The sequence below is a fragment of the Pomacea canaliculata genome, linkage group LG4, assembly GCF_003073045.1.
Source record: "Pomacea canaliculata isolate SZHN2017 linkage group LG4, ASM307304v1, whole genome shotgun sequence".
NCBI lineage: Eukaryota > Metazoa > Mollusca > Gastropoda > Architaenioglossa > Ampullariidae > Pomacea > Pomacea canaliculata.
In genome coordinates, this window is record NC_037593.1 from 1,288,494 (window position 1) to 1,307,781 (window position 19,288).

General features: G+C 38.6%; 1 protein-coding gene across 3 annotated transcripts in view; it reads right to left on the reverse strand.

Moving 5' to 3' along the window:
- Positions 1-221: 221 nt before the first annotated feature.
- LOC112563134 (lysine-specific demethylase 2A-like) overlaps positions 222-19,288 on the reverse strand; it is a 37,480-nt gene continuing 18,413 nt past the window's right edge. For all 3 annotated transcript variants that reach the window (XM_025236892.1, XM_025236893.1, XM_025236891.1), the window contains exons 10-17: positions 18,312-18,929; positions 17,653-17,739; positions 17,014-17,238; positions 15,913-16,185; positions 15,103-15,351; positions 13,527-13,646; positions 13,115-13,276; positions 222-3,399 (exon numbers count right to left, since the gene is read on the reverse strand). In XM_025236892.1, the coding sequence (XP_025092677.1) occupies positions 2,080-3,399; positions 13,115-13,276; positions 13,527-13,646; positions 15,103-15,351; positions 15,913-16,185; positions 17,014-17,238; positions 17,653-17,739; positions 18,312-18,929 (3,054 nt within the window). In that variant the 3' untranslated portion in view covers positions 222-2,079. The remainder of the gene's footprint in view (positions 3,400-13,114; positions 13,277-13,526; positions 13,647-15,102; positions 15,352-15,912; positions 16,186-17,013; positions 17,239-17,652; positions 17,740-18,311; positions 18,930-19,288) is intronic.

Here is a 19,288-nt window from a genome sequence, read left to right on the forward strand (position 1 = left end):
TCCACCTGACAACAGTGACAGGAACACTTTGCAGGGTATTACAAAATTAGAATGAATTTTATTCTTAGCTTCATGTAATACTTTGCTTAATATGATTCAAACACAGATCAGGGCCTACCCATTTATCAATAAACGACTGAACCATAGAGCATGACCAACAATGATGTTTAATTACTAAATAATGTACTGTGACTATTGTGACAAAAGAGTGAACATCAAAACAGGTGCATAACTGATTTTTATTAACACAGTGTTGACATGAAGGCAAAGTACAAAGCATTAGAACATCTATAGGAGAGTAAGCAAACAACAATTTATAGTCTAACAGACAACGGATCTTTAGAAATGCAAGTGACTGGTATATTATATAGAAAATCTGGTGTCTGCACAAGCACATGTGCACACACACACACAATGCAAACAAGTATATTGTCTTTACTTTTCGATAACAGGAAATATTAAAACAATCATCAATATGGTATTGATGCTTTTTTTTGCTTCTTGCTTATTAAGGCTGGTGATATTGTGATTACTGTCTTTTAATCATGATTAACAATTCTTAGTCATTGGTGATAATGAGCAACGCTGCAGAGTGTTATGTAGATATGGAAATGTACACTATCTGCAAGAATGTCAGGACAGTCACTGTAGTATTGAAGGAAATGTTACAGCAAATGAAGTTCTTGTGATCTAATCCAAAAAAACACAAAAGTACTTTGTCCGTACATAGGCATTGGCATAAGATTAAAAAAAAAAACAACTGGCACCTGACACTTGACAGCTCTGTGGCAACTCCATCTTGTAACTTACAGGACAGAGCCCAACCTCTGCCGTCCACGTCACTGGAAGTGATGGAAGACATCAGTGCTACTGTCTGCACAAAATTTTTATAGAAAAACCGCTTTGGACTGTTTGGTTCCAAGCTTGTGGTAGCATCCTTGATTTTATGTTGGTGACGCAGTCCTACAGACCGTCCCGCAATACCTTCCCTGTTAGAAAGCAAGGATCTGCAGCTCTCTCCTTCCCCACTCCAACATGCATCACTCAGATGTTTAGACGGGAAGTATAAGTTTACTGCCAGCTTATCAAATAAATGAAATATGCTGATTAACACCAAACAAAGTGGTTATGTGATGAACAAGCTCTGTTGGCTAACACCGAAACCAATTGGGCATATGATGAAGGAAAACCATTGAACAAGGCCAAACATACGAAACATGTGATGAATGAAAAATAGTGGCCAAGACCAAACCAACTGTCTACATGATGAAGGAAAGATAGGAACTCAAAAAAGTGAGGTGGAAAGTGCAGACAGTGACATAAATGTTTAGGCCTCCAGGTGGAGTTCACACATTACTCAGAAGAGTAAAGACGCCTCCTAAGTAGTTTCAATTCAAGTGGTTAACATTAAGGGTGAAAAGCAAAAGCTAATCAACACTGTATTTGTATATTAAGTACTTGATTGGTTACCTAGCACATCTAGGAGACTGCCAGTGCAAAGTCCATTTGTATGGAACTGACAAAGTGGGTAGGCGGGAGACACTGCCAACTGGTTCTGGTGAAAGGGGAGATAAAAGTTGCTGCCATACAACTCTCTAATTCTTGTGAAGAAAGGGAAAATAAAAAGTTCCAAAGTGCGCAACTGAAATATGTACTACATATACTGACAATCTCTGTCCCTACATGATTACATTTGTATTTTGACAATTTCCTTGGTTTCTAAAATTTAACAGAGTATATTCACCTTTAATGTACTTAAAATGTACAGTTTGCATTACCAAGTGATCAGTAGAAAGTCTCTGCCATTAAAGAATTAACGACTTACATGTTGATCTATCACCATGAGATTGAAGGGCGTAGTGGAGAACAGCTAAGGGAGATAGCATGTTTTTTATTTTTTACAACTTGCAGTCTGCAGGGTTCTTTCCATCATTTCAAGAAATTATATAACTGCAGCTTTTTTCTGGCACAAGCCTCCAGCAACAAATCTATAGTAAGCTAACTTTTGTTCAACGGAGTATATGGTGTTTATAGACACAAACACTGGGGATGCACAGATTTGCAGGGAGATAACCTCCTTCATTCCACCGCCATAAAGACTCCAGAGCCTGAATATTGCAACTTCCTGTAGGAGTACTGGTGGAGGAAGTGGCCGCAGGCTGTACGGCTGAGGTGAGGGATCTTGCTTACATCAAGTGAGTGCAATCTCTGCAGAGCCATCAGGGAAAGAAAGCACTTGTCAGTTAAGCCAAGACAGCGGCACAAACACACATCCTTGAGCGAAAGCACAAGGGGTCGTCCCTTGCAGGCCAGAGCCTCTAGCCCCATGTCTGTAATGCGCATGCAACAGGTTAAGTTCAGCACTTCAAGTAGCCCCAGGTGATCCGAGATCAGCCCAAGAGAGGCATCGCTGATTTCTGTTCCCCCTAAGTCTAGGTGGCGCAGCTGATGAAGTCGACTGAGATTGGGCGATATTCCTGGTTTGACACCTACAGGGGGCTCCACTAGTTCCTGAAAGCAAGGCTGCAGAAGACCAGTGGTCCAGCTGAGAACCAGTTTGCGTAGCAGGGGTGTGGAGGGAGAACAAAGGGCGCTGACTGCAGCCCACGGCTGGCCAGACAAGTTGAGCTCCTTCAGTTGTGGCAGACGAGCCACGAGCCAGGCCAGCTGTTTGCGGGAGATGGAAGCATTGCTGAGGTTTAGCTTGCTGGACTGTCGTAGCACAATGCCACAAAGATGCTGTTGCTTGATTTGTGTTCTTGACAAGTCTATGGACCGCCACAGTGTGGGATGAATGCACCACCGATTCCAAGCTTTGCACACCTGCAGACAGTGAGACAAATCAGATGGTGCCAGGTGCGTAAACACCTTCATCCAGTGCTGTCGTTCCAGGCGATGTGCTTTACCTGTTGCCAACAGCACATGTTCTGGTGGTGAAGACAATGCAGCAGGTCGTACTACAAATATTTCTTTCACTCCCCTGAGATCTTTGCCTGTTGCGGACTCCGTGTTGCAATCCTGGCCCCGAGACTTGCTCCCTGATCCTGTAAAACTACCAGCAAACTGACCCATTTTGTCTGGTGTACCTGCCCGACTGCTGCCATTGCTCCCACGAGCTTGTGAAGACATACCACCACTACCACCTCCCCCGCTGCTTCCTGCTCCTCCAGCAGCCCCACCAGTACCAGCACCAGCATGCCGTGAGCTGCCTGCTTTGGAATCTTCGGTCAGTCGTGCTTCATCCCAACGTGAATGCCCAGGAGATGGGCTGATTGTGCTGCCAGATTCCCATTCCTCATTGCCTTTTTGTCGTGACCGAAGCTTTTTCAAGGATGGAGAGTGGTCTCTGGATGCCCTGCCACTAGTGGTGTCCCCTGCATCCTGACTGCGGTCCACACCCTGAAAAACAAATCATAATGAACATAAAAAAATCATATATTTTATATTCACAGGTCTACGGAAGTTTGTATCCCAGCAAGCACAAGTGTTAAGCATGCTTCTACGAAACTTATTAGGAGTATGCATTGCAAGGGGTATGCACTAAATGATGTAACTGAAGAGTCCAGGCAACCAGGCATATGATCAGAGAGGTGAGGACAGGACTCTTACATCTGTCTTAATTCTCATGCATATGACCATTTCTTATCACTCATTGCTGATATTTCTGTCACTGCGAAATTACCAAACAATTTGTATCAATTAAACACCATTTTTTCATTGGAAAAAAGAACTAATGTAATTGTCTGATGTCAAAGCAAGCCACCAATATTTGCAAGTTTGAGCTTTGAAGACTTCAGCAACGATCAATAATATCTCATAAGTTCAGACAGCAGTATGGATGTTTTCACAATACTCTAATAGTAACTTTATACAATTCACATCTGTAGTTCATACAATTCACACCTGTAGTTCAAGCAGCTGGAAAGAGTGGGAGCGGAAATTCAGCGAAAATCAGCAGGTGACCAAAGAAATGTGAATGTCAGCCAAATTCAATGACTGAATAAAAAACAGCATCAGTGACAATCTGCGTCATCTTCTGCAAGTCTGGGTGCTGCATATCAAGTGTTGTTAAAGAACTGTAAATATCTGCAGTATCTTTAAGATTCCTTTCAGCATCCACTGGTATAATACGGATACAGTAGATGTCTTTGCTATTTCATAACTATGACTTCCACTCAGTTACTAAAGCTTTGTCAACTACAGCTGTGAATAATGTGTCAACCATCTGTGAATTACAGTTGTGAATACAATGTGCTAACCCTTTATGAACTACATCTGGAGATAAAGGAATGTTGGTGTCTAGTGATGGCACACACTGCTCTTCTTCTCAAGCCCTGTGATGATCTACTCAGATTGTTCAAGCTCTATTTACAAAAAAAAGAAGAAAAAAAAAGCAAAAAAAAACAAAACAAAACAAAACAAAACAACAACAACAAAAAAAAGCCACACACACACAAATGGCTGTGGCTGTATTTGCAATAAACACAGCAGTAATTATGAATCTGTTGATGATAGACACACAACGGCTATGTATATACACAATGGCAGCAATGATGTTCACACACTACTGTGACTTTCGTAATGCCAGGGACAGCAACATCACAGAGTGTGAGGGTTTCTACAGCAGAGAGTAAGTCAAAGATTCCTTGATTTCAAATAAAACTTCAGGGACAGGACAACACAACAAAGTGATCGCTTTCAAGATTATGATGATGATGAGGCTATAGCTACAACACTGGCTCACACTGTACTTTATTTTATACCATAGAAGGTATTTCTATTACAAAAACAAAGCAGTTATTGAAATATTTGCAGATGAAGTTGCTGTACCAAGCTATAACATTCACTGTGCTCATGTTAGTAATCACCTTCCTGTTATGCCCTCATCATTATCAGCATGCCACTACCACAATTGCCACAGAGTTTGCCACAGTTACTCTACTACCATCTTGTTCTATCACTGACACAGGGTATCAGTCTGTCCCCACAATCACCATGAGCAGATCACCACTATGTCATCTACACAGTCATAACCATCATAAATTCATATAAAATTTTGTCTCCACAATGATCATCGGCAGATCATTACTATTCTGTCCCCACATTACTATTTAGCACATTAGTGCCATATTTAGTAGCTCTATCCCCACAGTGGTCATCAACAGATCACTACCATTTACCTCCCAGTCATCACACTATCAGGCGGCAACTGAAGTCGGTCAACTATCTGTTGCTGCAGGTCAGGATGGGGAAGAAAAGGCAATGTCAGCAAACATTTGTACAACCACTATTTCCAGTTTGCTGTGAAGCATCAGGCAATTGTTGTCCTGGTAGAGTTCTAATGGCTTTCTTATATTACGCTAATGTCTGCTATTGTGCCATACCACTCGTTCATGTCAACCAACTGTTGTAGAGTTCTCTCAGATGGTCTTAATGTTTGCTGCTGACCAACAGCCTACTTGCAGTTATTTTGAATAGTTTTTGCTGAAGAACTATTTACAGTTCAAGTGCTGGGAAAAACTGCTTCTTTGAACAGCAGAGTAAATGTCTACAGAATTAAACATTCTTAGATGGTCATCTTAATGTTCAAACATGAGATTTTCTAGCATCATATTTTTAAGACAGGCTCTGCAGGAAACTACAAATGTTGAGCATGGTATGGCTTCTAAGGATGTGTAACTTATGCTAACGAAAGCCTCTTTTAATGAGGTTCTAAACTTACACATTTATCAGATGTGCAGCTTGTGCCAGCTGAAGCCTGTATATTAATGAGCTTCTAAACCTACACTTATCAGAAGTATTCTTAGTGATGAAAAAGTGATACTACTTTATAAAATGCTAGAATTTAAGAAAGAGAAAGCCTGCATTTAGATGGTGATCAAATCAATATGCAATATATTTCACAAGAAATCATTTCACATAACCATGATGTGTGCTGTTGGGTTGAAACACTCATAGCTTTGAACATATTTCGATTTGAGTTTCCTCCCTTAACTAGTAAACAGGGTGACAATTAGTGAAATGCAAAGATTTTCAAACCTCCTTCTCCCCCCAAAAAAATGTGACACAGGTCACTCGGTATGAAGAAAGCATGAGAAATCATAGAAACAATTATAGCCACAAACAAAGCACGGAGTTCTAAAGCAGAAGACAGTGATTCAGATCTATCTGAACTATTTGACTTTCATGACAACTGTCAAAAATGACAAAGAAATCGTGGGCGAGCACAGCTGATAAAATGATGATGGTGACAGTGACACAGAAAGCTACAAAATCCTGATTGTTACCAGTGACAAGGACATTTCACACCCTGCAGAACCTGATTTCAAAAGTGAGTGGTGCAAAAATCTTTATCCCTTTCCAACACCAATAAATTTCATGACCTCATTAAGTTTACAAAGACTGCTCAATTTACCACCACAAGAGGAATATTAGCATTTTACTGACTTTTCACAGATCAAGAAACTGTAAAAGTTATATAAAGAGTCAAACAATTTTTTATGCACAGCAAACTATAGATCAGGTAACGAGATTTACAACTTCAAAGACAGGCCAAGACCCAAACAGAACAGAAGAAAGCATGCTATCATACAAGAAGCGAAAAGCTTTTGGAATAACTCTGCATCCAAAAATAAAACTGAGATAGCCATAGGAGATGCCTAATATATTTTTTAACAGGGAGAATGCCTTGTCAGGAGGGAATGAGGTAAAACAGTTCATTTCTGAAAAGTTGTAACTTAAATTATAGTTTTTATTATTCTCCTAACCTCTTTAGTTATATTTTATGAGTTTTTGTTGAAATCTTGAACTTGGTGCATAGCTGAGTATCCAAGTGAGCGTATGCCATGACACTGCTAATAACATATCCTGAAGAAAGAAGGCCTAGTAACCAAATAGTACAGACTGTCTTTCATTTTGACTCAAGGCCCACACAAAACACAGACACAAGATGGGAAATAATCCTGCATCAATGCAAAGTCTCTTCAAGAAGACAGAAAATCAAATCTCTCAAATATGGCGAAAGTGAATAAAGCATGACAGAATTTTTCTTAGAGTTGAAGAAATACCCAGCACATGTAGCAGGTTCCACTGAAAGTTTTGTTAATAGCTTCCCTTTTTGTATGCTGCCTCTTTGCTCAGCATTATCATCCTCTCACTTAAATATTACTGGCAGAGGCTGTGAGCGCAAAAGTATTGGTGCCTTGTACTACATATAAATTATTCTACAATTCCTTCAAAATGTCTGATAACAGATAACAAACACAGCAGCCTTACAGAAATAGATTTATTTTTTTGATGACATAGTCAAGTCAAGGGTATGTATTAAAGGAAAGTTTTCTTCTTAACTCAAATGGTCACCTAAACTACCATGGAAAACAAAATACATTCAGTAAAGGCCAACTTTGTTTATGCCTTGAGAACTGTGTTTTAATGTCCTGATTATTTTATGATACAATCCAGAAAAGTATGCCAGAAGCCAGGAAGTGAGAACAGGTTCTACTGGCTCTCTATTGGTACACTTTAACTGTAGCTGCTGTTACTTGCACTTAAGTACATAACAGTGGAACCTGCTATAGCCAGGTACAGCAAGCAAGTAGGTCTTGAGCCATACTAATACCCAGGTACAAGAATTTAGTAGCATAATATTTTATTTCCACAGACTGGTGTGGGAAGAGGAATCATTTAAATCCCACAACCTGCTGGATTTCACAAAAATTCTATGAAAACCTTTCTCCTAGATATACAATGATTGCACATGTCTAAGCCATCATGTTAGCAGAATATAAAAAATATGCTGTGGATAAAATGAGCAGACACACTATTGGCCTCAAACTAACATTGTTTTCTTAGTTACCAGGTGCAAATTAGCAAAATTCATGTTGAAAAATGGATATAAGAGCAAAGCTGATAAACAAGAATGTTGTTTTCCCTTTCCATTCTTGTCCCTTTTAGCAGCACAAACACAATAGTACTCATGTCTTGTAAATGCAATATACTTCTTGAGAGCTCTCATTTTTTTTAGTAAGATATTTACTCTAGAGACTCCCTAAGTGAATTTTATGCCAATGATTATTTGAGGTGAGTAAAATGTATGTTTTTAAATACACACAATCTTTCTAATGTGCTTGTAATGCGTGCTTGTTGCTGCACACTACTTGATCATGATATAAAGCCCAGTCCTAGGTCACATGTGCAAGTAAGCAGTGACTAACAGTTTAGGTTGAAAAAAAGAATAATCTTTTCTCTTCTGCTCACTGGGAAAATTTAATGCACTTCCTCTTACTTAGCAACAGTGACAAGAAACCATTTTACAAAAATTAGTTATAATTTTAGAATGAAAGGCAAAAAAAAAAAAATCTACAACTGAACAATTAAACTATAATCATAAAGACTCTTCTCTGATTTGGAAAATACTACAAATTACAGCCTGTATGACAAAGATATATCTGAAAGCAAGTTTCAATACTCAAAGAAAACAAAAATGTAAAAAAATATCCATGTGTCAAAATTATTCAATGTGAAAAAACATATACACAAACACAGTATAATCAGCATCAAATTTTAGCCATCTGCTTATAAAATAGACACAGGAAAACTATGCCAAGGCACTCAGTAAAGGGAATATGGCCAGGATCTGATGCTGGTTATGGTGCATCTTCATATCTGGTATGTGCTGTGTGGCTGTGTGCATGAGTGTGCACAAACGCTTTCTCACACTCACAATGTACACATTGTGTGACATCAGCCAATATCTTTCAGTTACAAACAAAAAGCAACAAATGAAACTCAATCAACTTACAAAAATAATTTGATAATTAAAATACACAATTTTTTACATCTTCTACCAGTTGAAAGCACAACAAAGATTAGCAAAAACTAAACCTACAAGCAGCACAATAATTACAAGGTATTCACTTAGAGTATTAAAAAAAATTTTTGAAAACAGAAAAAATAAGTTGGTGTCAGTTTTTGGAGTAGAAAATAGCATTTAAATAAAGCCAGAGTGATGGTGCTAAACAAACTACTGGTATTAAAAAAAAAATTACCAACAATATCTGGTATAAAGTTCACAGGCTCAATCTTTATATAAATACCTATCACTTCTGATTTGTGAAAATGTGAAAATATCTAATATGCCATCAATAATATGGTGATGCCAATGTAAATGTGACAAAGATTAGGATGATCAAGATGCTGGCATGCATAATAAAGTCCTTTTACACAGTAGGTGAACTATAAACTGTACAAGTTCTCTGTAAAAGACTAATGCTGCATAGTAAAAACAGACACCTAGTTTAACTCATAAATCCATCAAAGGACAACCTAGTTTAACTCACACCAAATGATATGAAAAGATAAATCATCATTTTAAAATGCAGCCACTGTCTCTTTAGTTCCAGAGTTCGCATGTTTAAAGATTAGTACCTATCCAAGAAAACTGACAAGTGAATAATCAAACTGACAAGTGAATAATCAAGGGTATATAAATGAATAAAAAAAAAATTGATGGTGGTATAAAATGCCACAAACAGATTAAAAATATTTTGTGACACAAATTTGGTCCAAGTGACCTTTAAGCACTTTTTAAATAATGGTTTACAGAAACATTTATTCTCTCTAGTTTGGCCAATATTAGTGGTGGTGTCTTTCTCAACAAAAGCCACTGACAAATGAGCGATTAGACAACAGCAGATTATTGTCAGCGAGACAGAAGACTGGTGTGACAGTATTTGATTGGACTGTCACCTCTTCATGCAATGTCCACCAAACTGCAAAGCTATTGTATTTTTTCACTTTTCTGTTGTTTGAGCACTAGATATAGGCATACCTGAGAAACTACAGACATACAAATAACAAGACAGGTATACAGACAAACCGCAAGTTTAAGAGGTCTGTTTCTTAGAATTTAAGAATTTAGTATTTGCTCAGATTTTTGGATTGTACTTACTTAGCAACCATGAAAGGTGTCTCAAGAACAAGGACTGGATCAAACTACCGAACTGTCACAGAAACATACTCCCTTGATGTAGCCCAGACGAACAGAAATATGCAGAACATTTTATGGAAGAAAATATAATGTGAGGTAACACATCTGCAGCAACTGGCCAAAATATACATAAAAGCAGATGACCATGATTTGGCAAAGTTCATAAATATAACATTCAGAAATTCCAGGCCAGAACAAGTGACAGAAGCAAACAAAACCACGAGCATAAAAGACAAAAATAACCTTAAAATCATCCCAAAAAGTGCTAATGAGGTAGGGTGAATAAATGAAAATAAAGTAAAACATGTGACATCATACTTTCATATCATACTACAACATCTGAAAATAAGATGACATCAAAATGGCATATCTACTTAAAAAAAACCAACAACAGACTCCTCCTCTCACTCTCTCTCTCACATACACATGCCAACACACAAGTACACAACTAAATGGCTTTATAATGTCATCTATAAACCTAAAATGGGTGACAAAATTAGCAAACTAACTGTGGCTCCAAAAAAAAAGACTGGTGATGAAAGGATGCACCTTGTCACAAGGATTCATGCTGTCATAGTACATTCCCAACACACGCTTGTTGCGATATGATGAACAGTCCATGATCCTTTGATGGACATATGAATACAGAAGAGTTGGCGGCTTATGTGTTGCATGCATAATGTCTCTAAACGCAGGATGTATCCAGAATGGGATGTACCGATATGCAGATTGTCTCCTAATTCTTGTTTGGCCACCCTTTGTTGATATTCTGCAACTTGTGACAATTTCAAGTAAAAGAAAAAAAGTAAAGAGACATAAAAACATGAAAGATCATCCACATACAAGCCTTCAGTAAGGTGCAATGCTGCCATCCACCAGGAACACAAAACTACAAGTCTTTGTACTCCTGGGGCTACTATGGCCACTGTATCCAAAGTGACACAACGCCATGTGTTCACCTTTGTTTCAGAGTCTCTGGCTGGCCATAGACCAATGTTCACTTTTATTTCACAAGTCTTTGACTGGCCATATAATAACATTCATCTTCACTCCACAATTTTTGTACATCTTCTGTATACCCTTGAGGTTTCTTTCTTAGGAAGACTGGATAGTGTGAACCAGACAGCCACATTCATGGTGTTGGATTCATTTCTGCAAAAGCTACTATAAGCAAATCACAAGCTTGAAGTGTTGAACAACACATATGCAAGCTCTCTCTCTCACACAGACACACAGCACTCCTACTTCGGCAACAAGGGAAGCCTAGTCAAGTCTAGCAATAATGAAAGCACAAGCATGCAGGTAGATTTAAAACAGCCATAGAGTGCAACGAAGGGCCCATTGATCAATATTTAATGTTGATACCAAAAGAAACATTCCACATGCCAATATCTGACAAGGACACAAAACATTTCATAGACAGAAACTGTTAACACTGTCAACACTGTCAACATTTCACATAAAGATATCCACCTGCACAAATCTCACTTAACAAATACATCTTAATTATCAACACTTTATACTGATTATAACATTTAGTGTGCCAAAAGGCATCTCCAATGAACAGTCATTACAGACAACTATGTTTCTTTACAACAGCAACAAGGACAGTCTGTCTATGACAATCTGTGATCATTGCAATACAAAACATATACAAACATGTAAGTACACATTTCAGGTGTGGTGTTTGCAAGTGTAACTCAATAAATGTGTAATGAACTTGTCTAGGATCTACTTGAAGAGATGATACCAGATATCTTTTAAGGAAAGATATGCCTGTTCTTAGATGTTCTTTCAAAAAAAAAAAAGGAAAAAAGGAAAAAAGGAAAAAAACCCCCACTTAGAAATCTAGTGCATGTTCAGAGTTAAAACACTTCCTGTTTTGATGATGCAGATATGTTTGTAGAAAACTTCAATAGCAAGAATGTGAGAAAGCTGACCAGTGAATATGAGCAGAAAGCTTCCTGATGTGACATTTTATGCAGCAATAATATTGACACTGGAACAAGCAACACTACAGTTGTGAAAGGATTGAGTATGTGATGCTGCTGCCTATATTTTGAAATAAACATTGCGAATGTTTACGTACATTGGGTGCTGCCTGGTTCTTGTGGCAAATATTTTAAAATTTCCTTGAAAATATTTCTTAAAAAAGAATCTCCAGTCACTCACCCTTATTCACCCAATAATTCTCACAATGGAATCTATTTCTGACTACACTGGAAAGGGGAGAGTAGTCTTTAAGCTTCTTTCTGAGATCATACTGTTTAACAGATTCTGGAGTAAATTAAAAAAAAAAAAAAAACACCCTTTAATAAATAATAAGACAGTAGAATAAAAAAGTTCTTAATGTGTACATTATAGAATGCCTGACACTAAAAACTAATAACAAGCCTCCAAAGTTAAAATAACTAGGTACATCTGTTATGCTGCTCTGAAAAAAACCCCACTAGGTGTATGTTGGTTTTGAAGTCATGGCACTACTGTGAATACTGTGGGCTTTCTTTTCGTCTATGAGACTTGGTTAAAAGCACGTTAAACAGGACTACATTTAAATTTCTTTTTTCCAAGAAACTCTACACATTACACACAATCAGGAGATGCTGATTGTCTTCTGAATTTTTAAACAAACTGTGCTAGTGATCACAACTGCTTGTGATTTTGAGTTGCTCTTAAGATCTGCACCATAAGAAATAAATATTTAATGTGGTTAATAAACGATTAATTTGTTGTGCATATCAGTGCTGGAAATTTCAAGTGATAAGGCTGCCAAAGCAGTTAAAGTGCATTCTATAGTCAGGAATCCACAGCCAGAGCAGCACCCTCGCCTGTCAGAAACAGGACCTGCTTGTCAGTTCTTAGTTTAGCATCAATATGTTGAGTGGGTACAGGCCAAATACTTCATTAACTGAACAGTTGCACTATATGCTACATAACACTCATACGACAGGTTCTCTACATAAAACTTCCAGTGATACTGGCAATATGTTTAGAAGAATGTTGATTGAAAGTACTGACTTATACCCACTCCTATTGACAGGCAGTCACCAGCTTTTGGGACTACACCCTGCTACAGGTATTTCTGCCTCAACATGGTCAGTCTAAATATCGGCGGGGAATCACTACCTCTCGCTTAGGACGTTTGCTACCAGAGCTGTCAACTGCAGATCCTCCCTCCATGTCAGATGCACGCTTGGACTGCCGCCCCTGTCGTTGATGGCTTGATGGGGATGATGCTGATGATGATGGCGGTGAGGATTGGGACATCCATGAGGTGAAAGTGGATGTCTACAAAAATAAACATCAAAGCCTTTTGGCTTAAATATTATTTTAATAAAAAACATTTTAACAACGTACAGAAGTCAAATGAATCAGATTTTTACAGCAGTCAAAAACAATGGGCATGACCCAACATCTTACAGAAGTCAGCTGACAAAGATGTGAGCCAACATCATACTACAGTCAACAGCACTACTGATAAACTTGAGACTGCTTCAAAAACTTTATATTTGGTTTTTCCTAGTCAGTATGAACTCACCTTGTGTTTTGTTGCAGCAAGCAGCTTTCGTGCCATCTTGGGAACAATCTTGTTTTTTTCAACACCAAGTTTGCGTGCCTTTCGCAGTAGCTTTTCTTTCTTAGTCACTTGGGGTTTCACCTAGTTAGCATTGTGTATCAAATGCAGAGTCATAATTTGTCATAATTTCTTAAGGCCATTTGACACTGACACAAGTAAGAGAGCGTCACAATAAACTAATATGAGATTATTATAATAAACAGATAAAAGACAGTTTTACAATAAACAGAAGCAAAAAGCGTCCATTCCCAAGCTGATATTACTGTAGTGAGCTCTGTACAAAATAAAAAAAAAATCAAAATCAAAATCAAAACAGACTTTATTGTCTGTCCAGGAGACCCAGGACAGAAATTTGTCTTCGCTCACAAGGGCAGGCTTACATTCTCATACAGACATTTAACACACAGGAGTAAAAGTTAGGATTAAAAAAGTGTAGACTGCACTGTTCCATCAAAGCAGTTTATGCTTATCCTAACAACAAACCTTGGGTGACCAAGGGCCTAAAAGCAGTGCTTAACAAAAAAGAAACGTGTTCTTCACGGATTCTGCCCACAACAGAAAATTGGTACATAGTAAGCTGGTATGACTGTTGTTAAGTCTGTACTCTACTAAGCATTTATTAATGTAGTTATGTCTGTACCCTGGTGGTAAAGTGTGTGTCACCAACCCTCTGAGGATCACACAGTTGTGGGCTCTAATCTTGGGTTCACATAGTTTTCTCTGTATGAGGTACCTATTCAAAGAGTCAGACTTGGGGATCTTTTGAAGATATTCTGGTCCCCTACCCATATCAATGCCATTTCATCTTTTTCCCTTCAAACCTTTATTCCCACCCCCGATAAAGATGGAAGACTTTTCATGTCACATCAAGGTGTGCCTTTGGTTGGGCAATAATTTTCACTGTCAGATGAGGACTACCTGCCCTTCTGGCAAGCTGATCCCCTCTTTCTAAGGTATAATTATTGTTTGAAATATTTGAATGAATGTAAAATCAAGATATGGCAAATTGTTGCTTGATCAACTGATTAGAAAAATTCAGGAAGACATTTTAGGGATTTTCTGTGACTATTAATCCTCCCCAATAAAATCATTGTATTAAATATCTATACGAAAACTAAGCTCTGTGCACCACAGCTGACAGCTTACTGTCAATATGCAAGGCTTCAGTGGTGGCTAGCCAAAAAGCTCAGCATCTTCTGGGATCAACCAAATTGGTGAATTGTTCCACTGTTCAATCTACAGTAACACTGAATAAGTGAAATGTGGCTGATTGACAGAACCGGCAGGGTATACATCATTCAACCCAGGTGTTTTTTTGTTTTCTCCTTACCAATAGCTTAAGTGCATGGTGTTTACTAATAGCTACAGTTTTTATTTACTTACTAATAACAGGGTAGTGTTCTCTTATCTTGTTTCTTCCTTCTTAACAGCTAAAGTGTGATGTTCCCTTACTAAAAGCTACTACTGAGTGTGGCGTTTTCTTGGTTTGTCTACTAATAGCTATAGCGTGTTTGTTTGTTTGCCTACAAATAGCTACCTTGTGGGGTCCTTTCTTGGTAGAAAGTCCCTCTTTGGCTGTCACCCTCTTGCCCTCAACAGGACTCTTTGGACTCTCAGGTGTCTCTATTTTCTCCTGCTTTATAAGGGCAGAACCAGACTGCTGAATAGTTTCAGGGATGGGTGATGTGCTGTCCTCACTGTTAGTTGACAAGCGGCGCTGGTCAAATACTGGAGTTCTTTGTTCAAATGCTGCAGGTCTGGGACCAAAGCCTTTCCACTGTCTTGGCTATTATGAAAAGCAAATAACTCACTGTCAACATTAACTGTTGAGAGACTGTACAGATTCTTTTGAAATAATAAAATACTATCAGAGAGTAGTGCTGCATGCCAATTTTGTTTCTGTAACAATTCTCTCACAAAATTTAACTGTTTATTTATGTTTCTTATTAAAAAATGCTGACATGTTTGAATTTATCTAAAATATGAAGTGGAAGCTAATCTGAGTTTAGCACAGTTCAACCTTATAAAGTAAATGGGGACATATGGGAGATCTGCATCCTCAACTGTTATAAAAGTCAAATCAGCCACTAGAGATGTATGAACAGTTACCATCATTACCTAGCACATCTGTTACTTTTGTCTATATTAAGTATGCACCTTAGTGGAGACTGGGAACAAGGTTTATATGATATGAAACCCTCTGACAATGCTGTATAGCCCTGCTGCTTCAAGTTTACTTTGACAAGGGCAAGACCACAAATGCTATTAAATACCCACAGCAATCCTGTATATGCATGCACACAAACACACATATATACCATGTCAAACATTAGAGAGCAGAACTCACCTTCAGCTGGCCTTGTTTGCCAGCATTGCAACATTTGATGCACTCCCAAGAACTTGGCAAATCCTCATTAATGACACCATCTACATCTGTGTTTTCAAATGTTTCCCGCTGACACTGTGGGTGTACAATTTCCCAGCAGATGCCGCACTCCATCAACGAAGATGTGGGGTTGTCGTCATCCTCCTCCTCCTCCTCCTCTTTATGGATAGAGGCATAATCTGGGCGTCGAGCAAGTCCGCACACCATGCATACAGCTGCATGAGGCAGGATTGGCTACAGATGCAGATAACATAAGCCAGTCTTTTGAGCCAGATCATGTGTATACAGGTAATGAACAAATACAGATAAACTAAGCAAGTCTAATGTATACAGAGCTTAAATACAAAATAAACTTCCTTACACCCTTCTTTACACAGGTCATGACCGATATAGTAACAGTATATCATATATAGCATATGATATACTGATATAGTGAATAAAATGAGACACTCAACAAATACAAAACTTATTCCAAACCCAGGCAACCAAAAGGGTGATAAATATTGGGTCAAAGATTGTCTAGTACACTAATAAACTAGACAGAAACATATCTCTGCAGATAAAAAATGGATAAAATCAGTAGAACATCTATGCAATTAAAATGAGAAGGCACAAAATGTCTTGTGTCAAAAAACCTATAGACAGAGCGGTCTTCAGGTAAGCCACAATGTATGCCACGCTTTCATCTGGCTATTTTTGATTATATACAGATTCTTCTAAGATTCAATAAGATCTGCATAACAGGATCAAAATAAACAATAAGACCAGCTTATTGAGCCTTCTGCTACTTTCTATTTGCATCTATCCCTTATAATTACTGTATGTTTCACACAATTAAAAAAAAAAAATCAAACCTTCTGCTGTAGGGGAGCAGGCATAGTTATTTTTATATGTTGAATTACACTTGACAGAAATGCTTGAAATTAAGCATGTAAGTATACCTCATAGCTGGGAATATTTCAGCCTAGTTCTGTGACATTTCTTATCTCCCTAACCTTGGTAAGTCCATACTTTCTGCCTTAGGATGCCTTGGCGTGCACAAAATACAGAGAACATGCTTACTGCCATGCACTGACGACTCTTGCACGACTGCTTCATGCGACCAGGCCCACCAAACTTGCGCATGTCCTTGCAGAAAGTGCATTCTCCACACTCAGTACGCGTGCAGGCCTCACACTTTTTACAGCGAGTTCGACGGCGTCTGATTGAAGAAGCTCCTCCACTGGATCCTTTGGGCACCTTGACCTTCAGCCCAGAGCCATACACACGAACCCGAGGTTTTATTTTCTAAGAAGAAAAGAATAATTTATTAACTCATCTGAGGCACTTTGTCATCCCCAACATAAAAAAAGAATCATTTATTAACCCACACAAGGCCTGTTGTTATTATCAAGTGACCATGAATCAACTCTTTATTAATACATATGATGCACTTTGTAATATGAACTACATTGCCAGAAGTCTTTGCCAGATCACATTATGGAATGAAGAAAAAAAAAATCTCCCAATCAATATACTGGGTATCTTCCCCCCCCCCAACTTTATACACTTGTATACAAAGAAAAAGAATCTGCATACTTGACGTAAATGTGAATGCTTCCAGCAGAATTGTTTGGACAGTTAATAGAATGCAGAAGCATGCTGTGTCAGGTACCTGTCCTCCAGCAACCACCACTCTTGATTCCCCCAACCCACACTGACCTTTAATGGTGATTCCGGCCAACCAAGAAGAGGTTCTCCAGTGCAAGCCAGCTTAGGCTCATCATTCTCATGTTCTTCCACTGCCAACTGTGTAGTTAATGTCATTTATTTAAAATATATCATCTTCACATCTATTATAATATCTCCTTTTGCTAATTAATTAAACAAAGCTAAATATGTTTTAACCTTTTTTTACATTTTGTTTAGAAAGAGTTATATATAGTTAAAAGCAAAAATCAATGCATAAACAAAAAGGAGGCCATACACTGAGCTGGAAGTGACTTTTTATACTTGAAAACAGAACATGAAATAAAATGTATAAGTCAGTCAGTCAGTCGTCCCCTGACCGGCACCTGTTGTTGGGGGATGACATGGATAGATGCGGCAGCTGACAGGGCCTGCCACTCTTGCCTAAATTTGGGCAATAGTGAGCAGGTCCTGTACAGGATGACTAGTCCAGTCTTTTGTGTTCATAAGCCAGTTCTTTTTCTGGCCACTGCAAAGTGTCATGCCGGGTCAGATAGTCAAAGATCATCCTGTGTCGCCTAACCATTAAAAGCAGAGGCTCCTGGATGTCCTATGAGTTTGGCAATCTTGTTGTGTACAAAGATTTGTATTTATGAAATCAGTAAAACAGTGAAAGTGGACAAGAGGCTGACCTTAATGTCATGCAGCAATGCCTCTGGATCTAGTAAGTCCTTGGGGACTCCCCTTTTGCTGGCTGGCCAGCTATTTAGTCCATCCACCCATTTGATGAGCTTTTTCAGTCCTTCCACTTCAAACTTTGTGAGATACACAGCTTGTCTGACTTTGGTCTCCCCTGCACCTTCCTCTATCTTGAAAGTATTTTCTTTCTCCTCAGACTCCACACCTGCTTCTCCTTGCTCCTGGTGAACGCTTTCTGGAAGGGAGGTTTCTGAAGCACATTTTCGAGAAAGCCGTTTCATGTTTTCTTCATCCAAGGCCGATGTTTTCATTGTATCATCGATGCGAGTGAGCTCAATGGTGATGGACTTGGACAGCTTTTCTCCATCCACCTTCACTCGTGTATCAAAGGGGACTGCATCATCCAAACTTCGAGAGGGAGGTCGTGAGTCGGGATTCCGGGAGGGTGGTCTTGAATCCTCATCAATCATTGGTGAGTCAGGATGATCATCAGGCTCATCCTTTATGTCTGGCTTTTGCAGGTATGTTTTCCCAGTGAGACAGCACAGGTAACGATCAAGAACATACCATAGAATCTCGTTGAAGAAGGGATAGCGAAACTTTTGTGGTACCTGTCAAGCAGCAAATGCAATCTAAATTATCATAACCTTTTGTGTTCACACATAATCGTCACTTTGATTGGATTTACTAAATAGTGAAAAAAAACCCAACCAAAACAATCAAAATTTAAAATATCAAGGTCTTAAATAAACTGCGTAATGCAATTATTATCAACCAAACAACACACCATCAAAGCTCTAAATCCTCTCGACAGCATGATATCAAAATCTAGATCAGCAGCTACTATGTAATTTAAAATGAACAAGACAGCTGAGGCATAGGTTGGTGATGATCCTGCTGACAGCTATGGAGACATGGTTTTAATAACAATCAGTTTTTGAATCGGAAATACTCTGAGAAAAAAACTCAC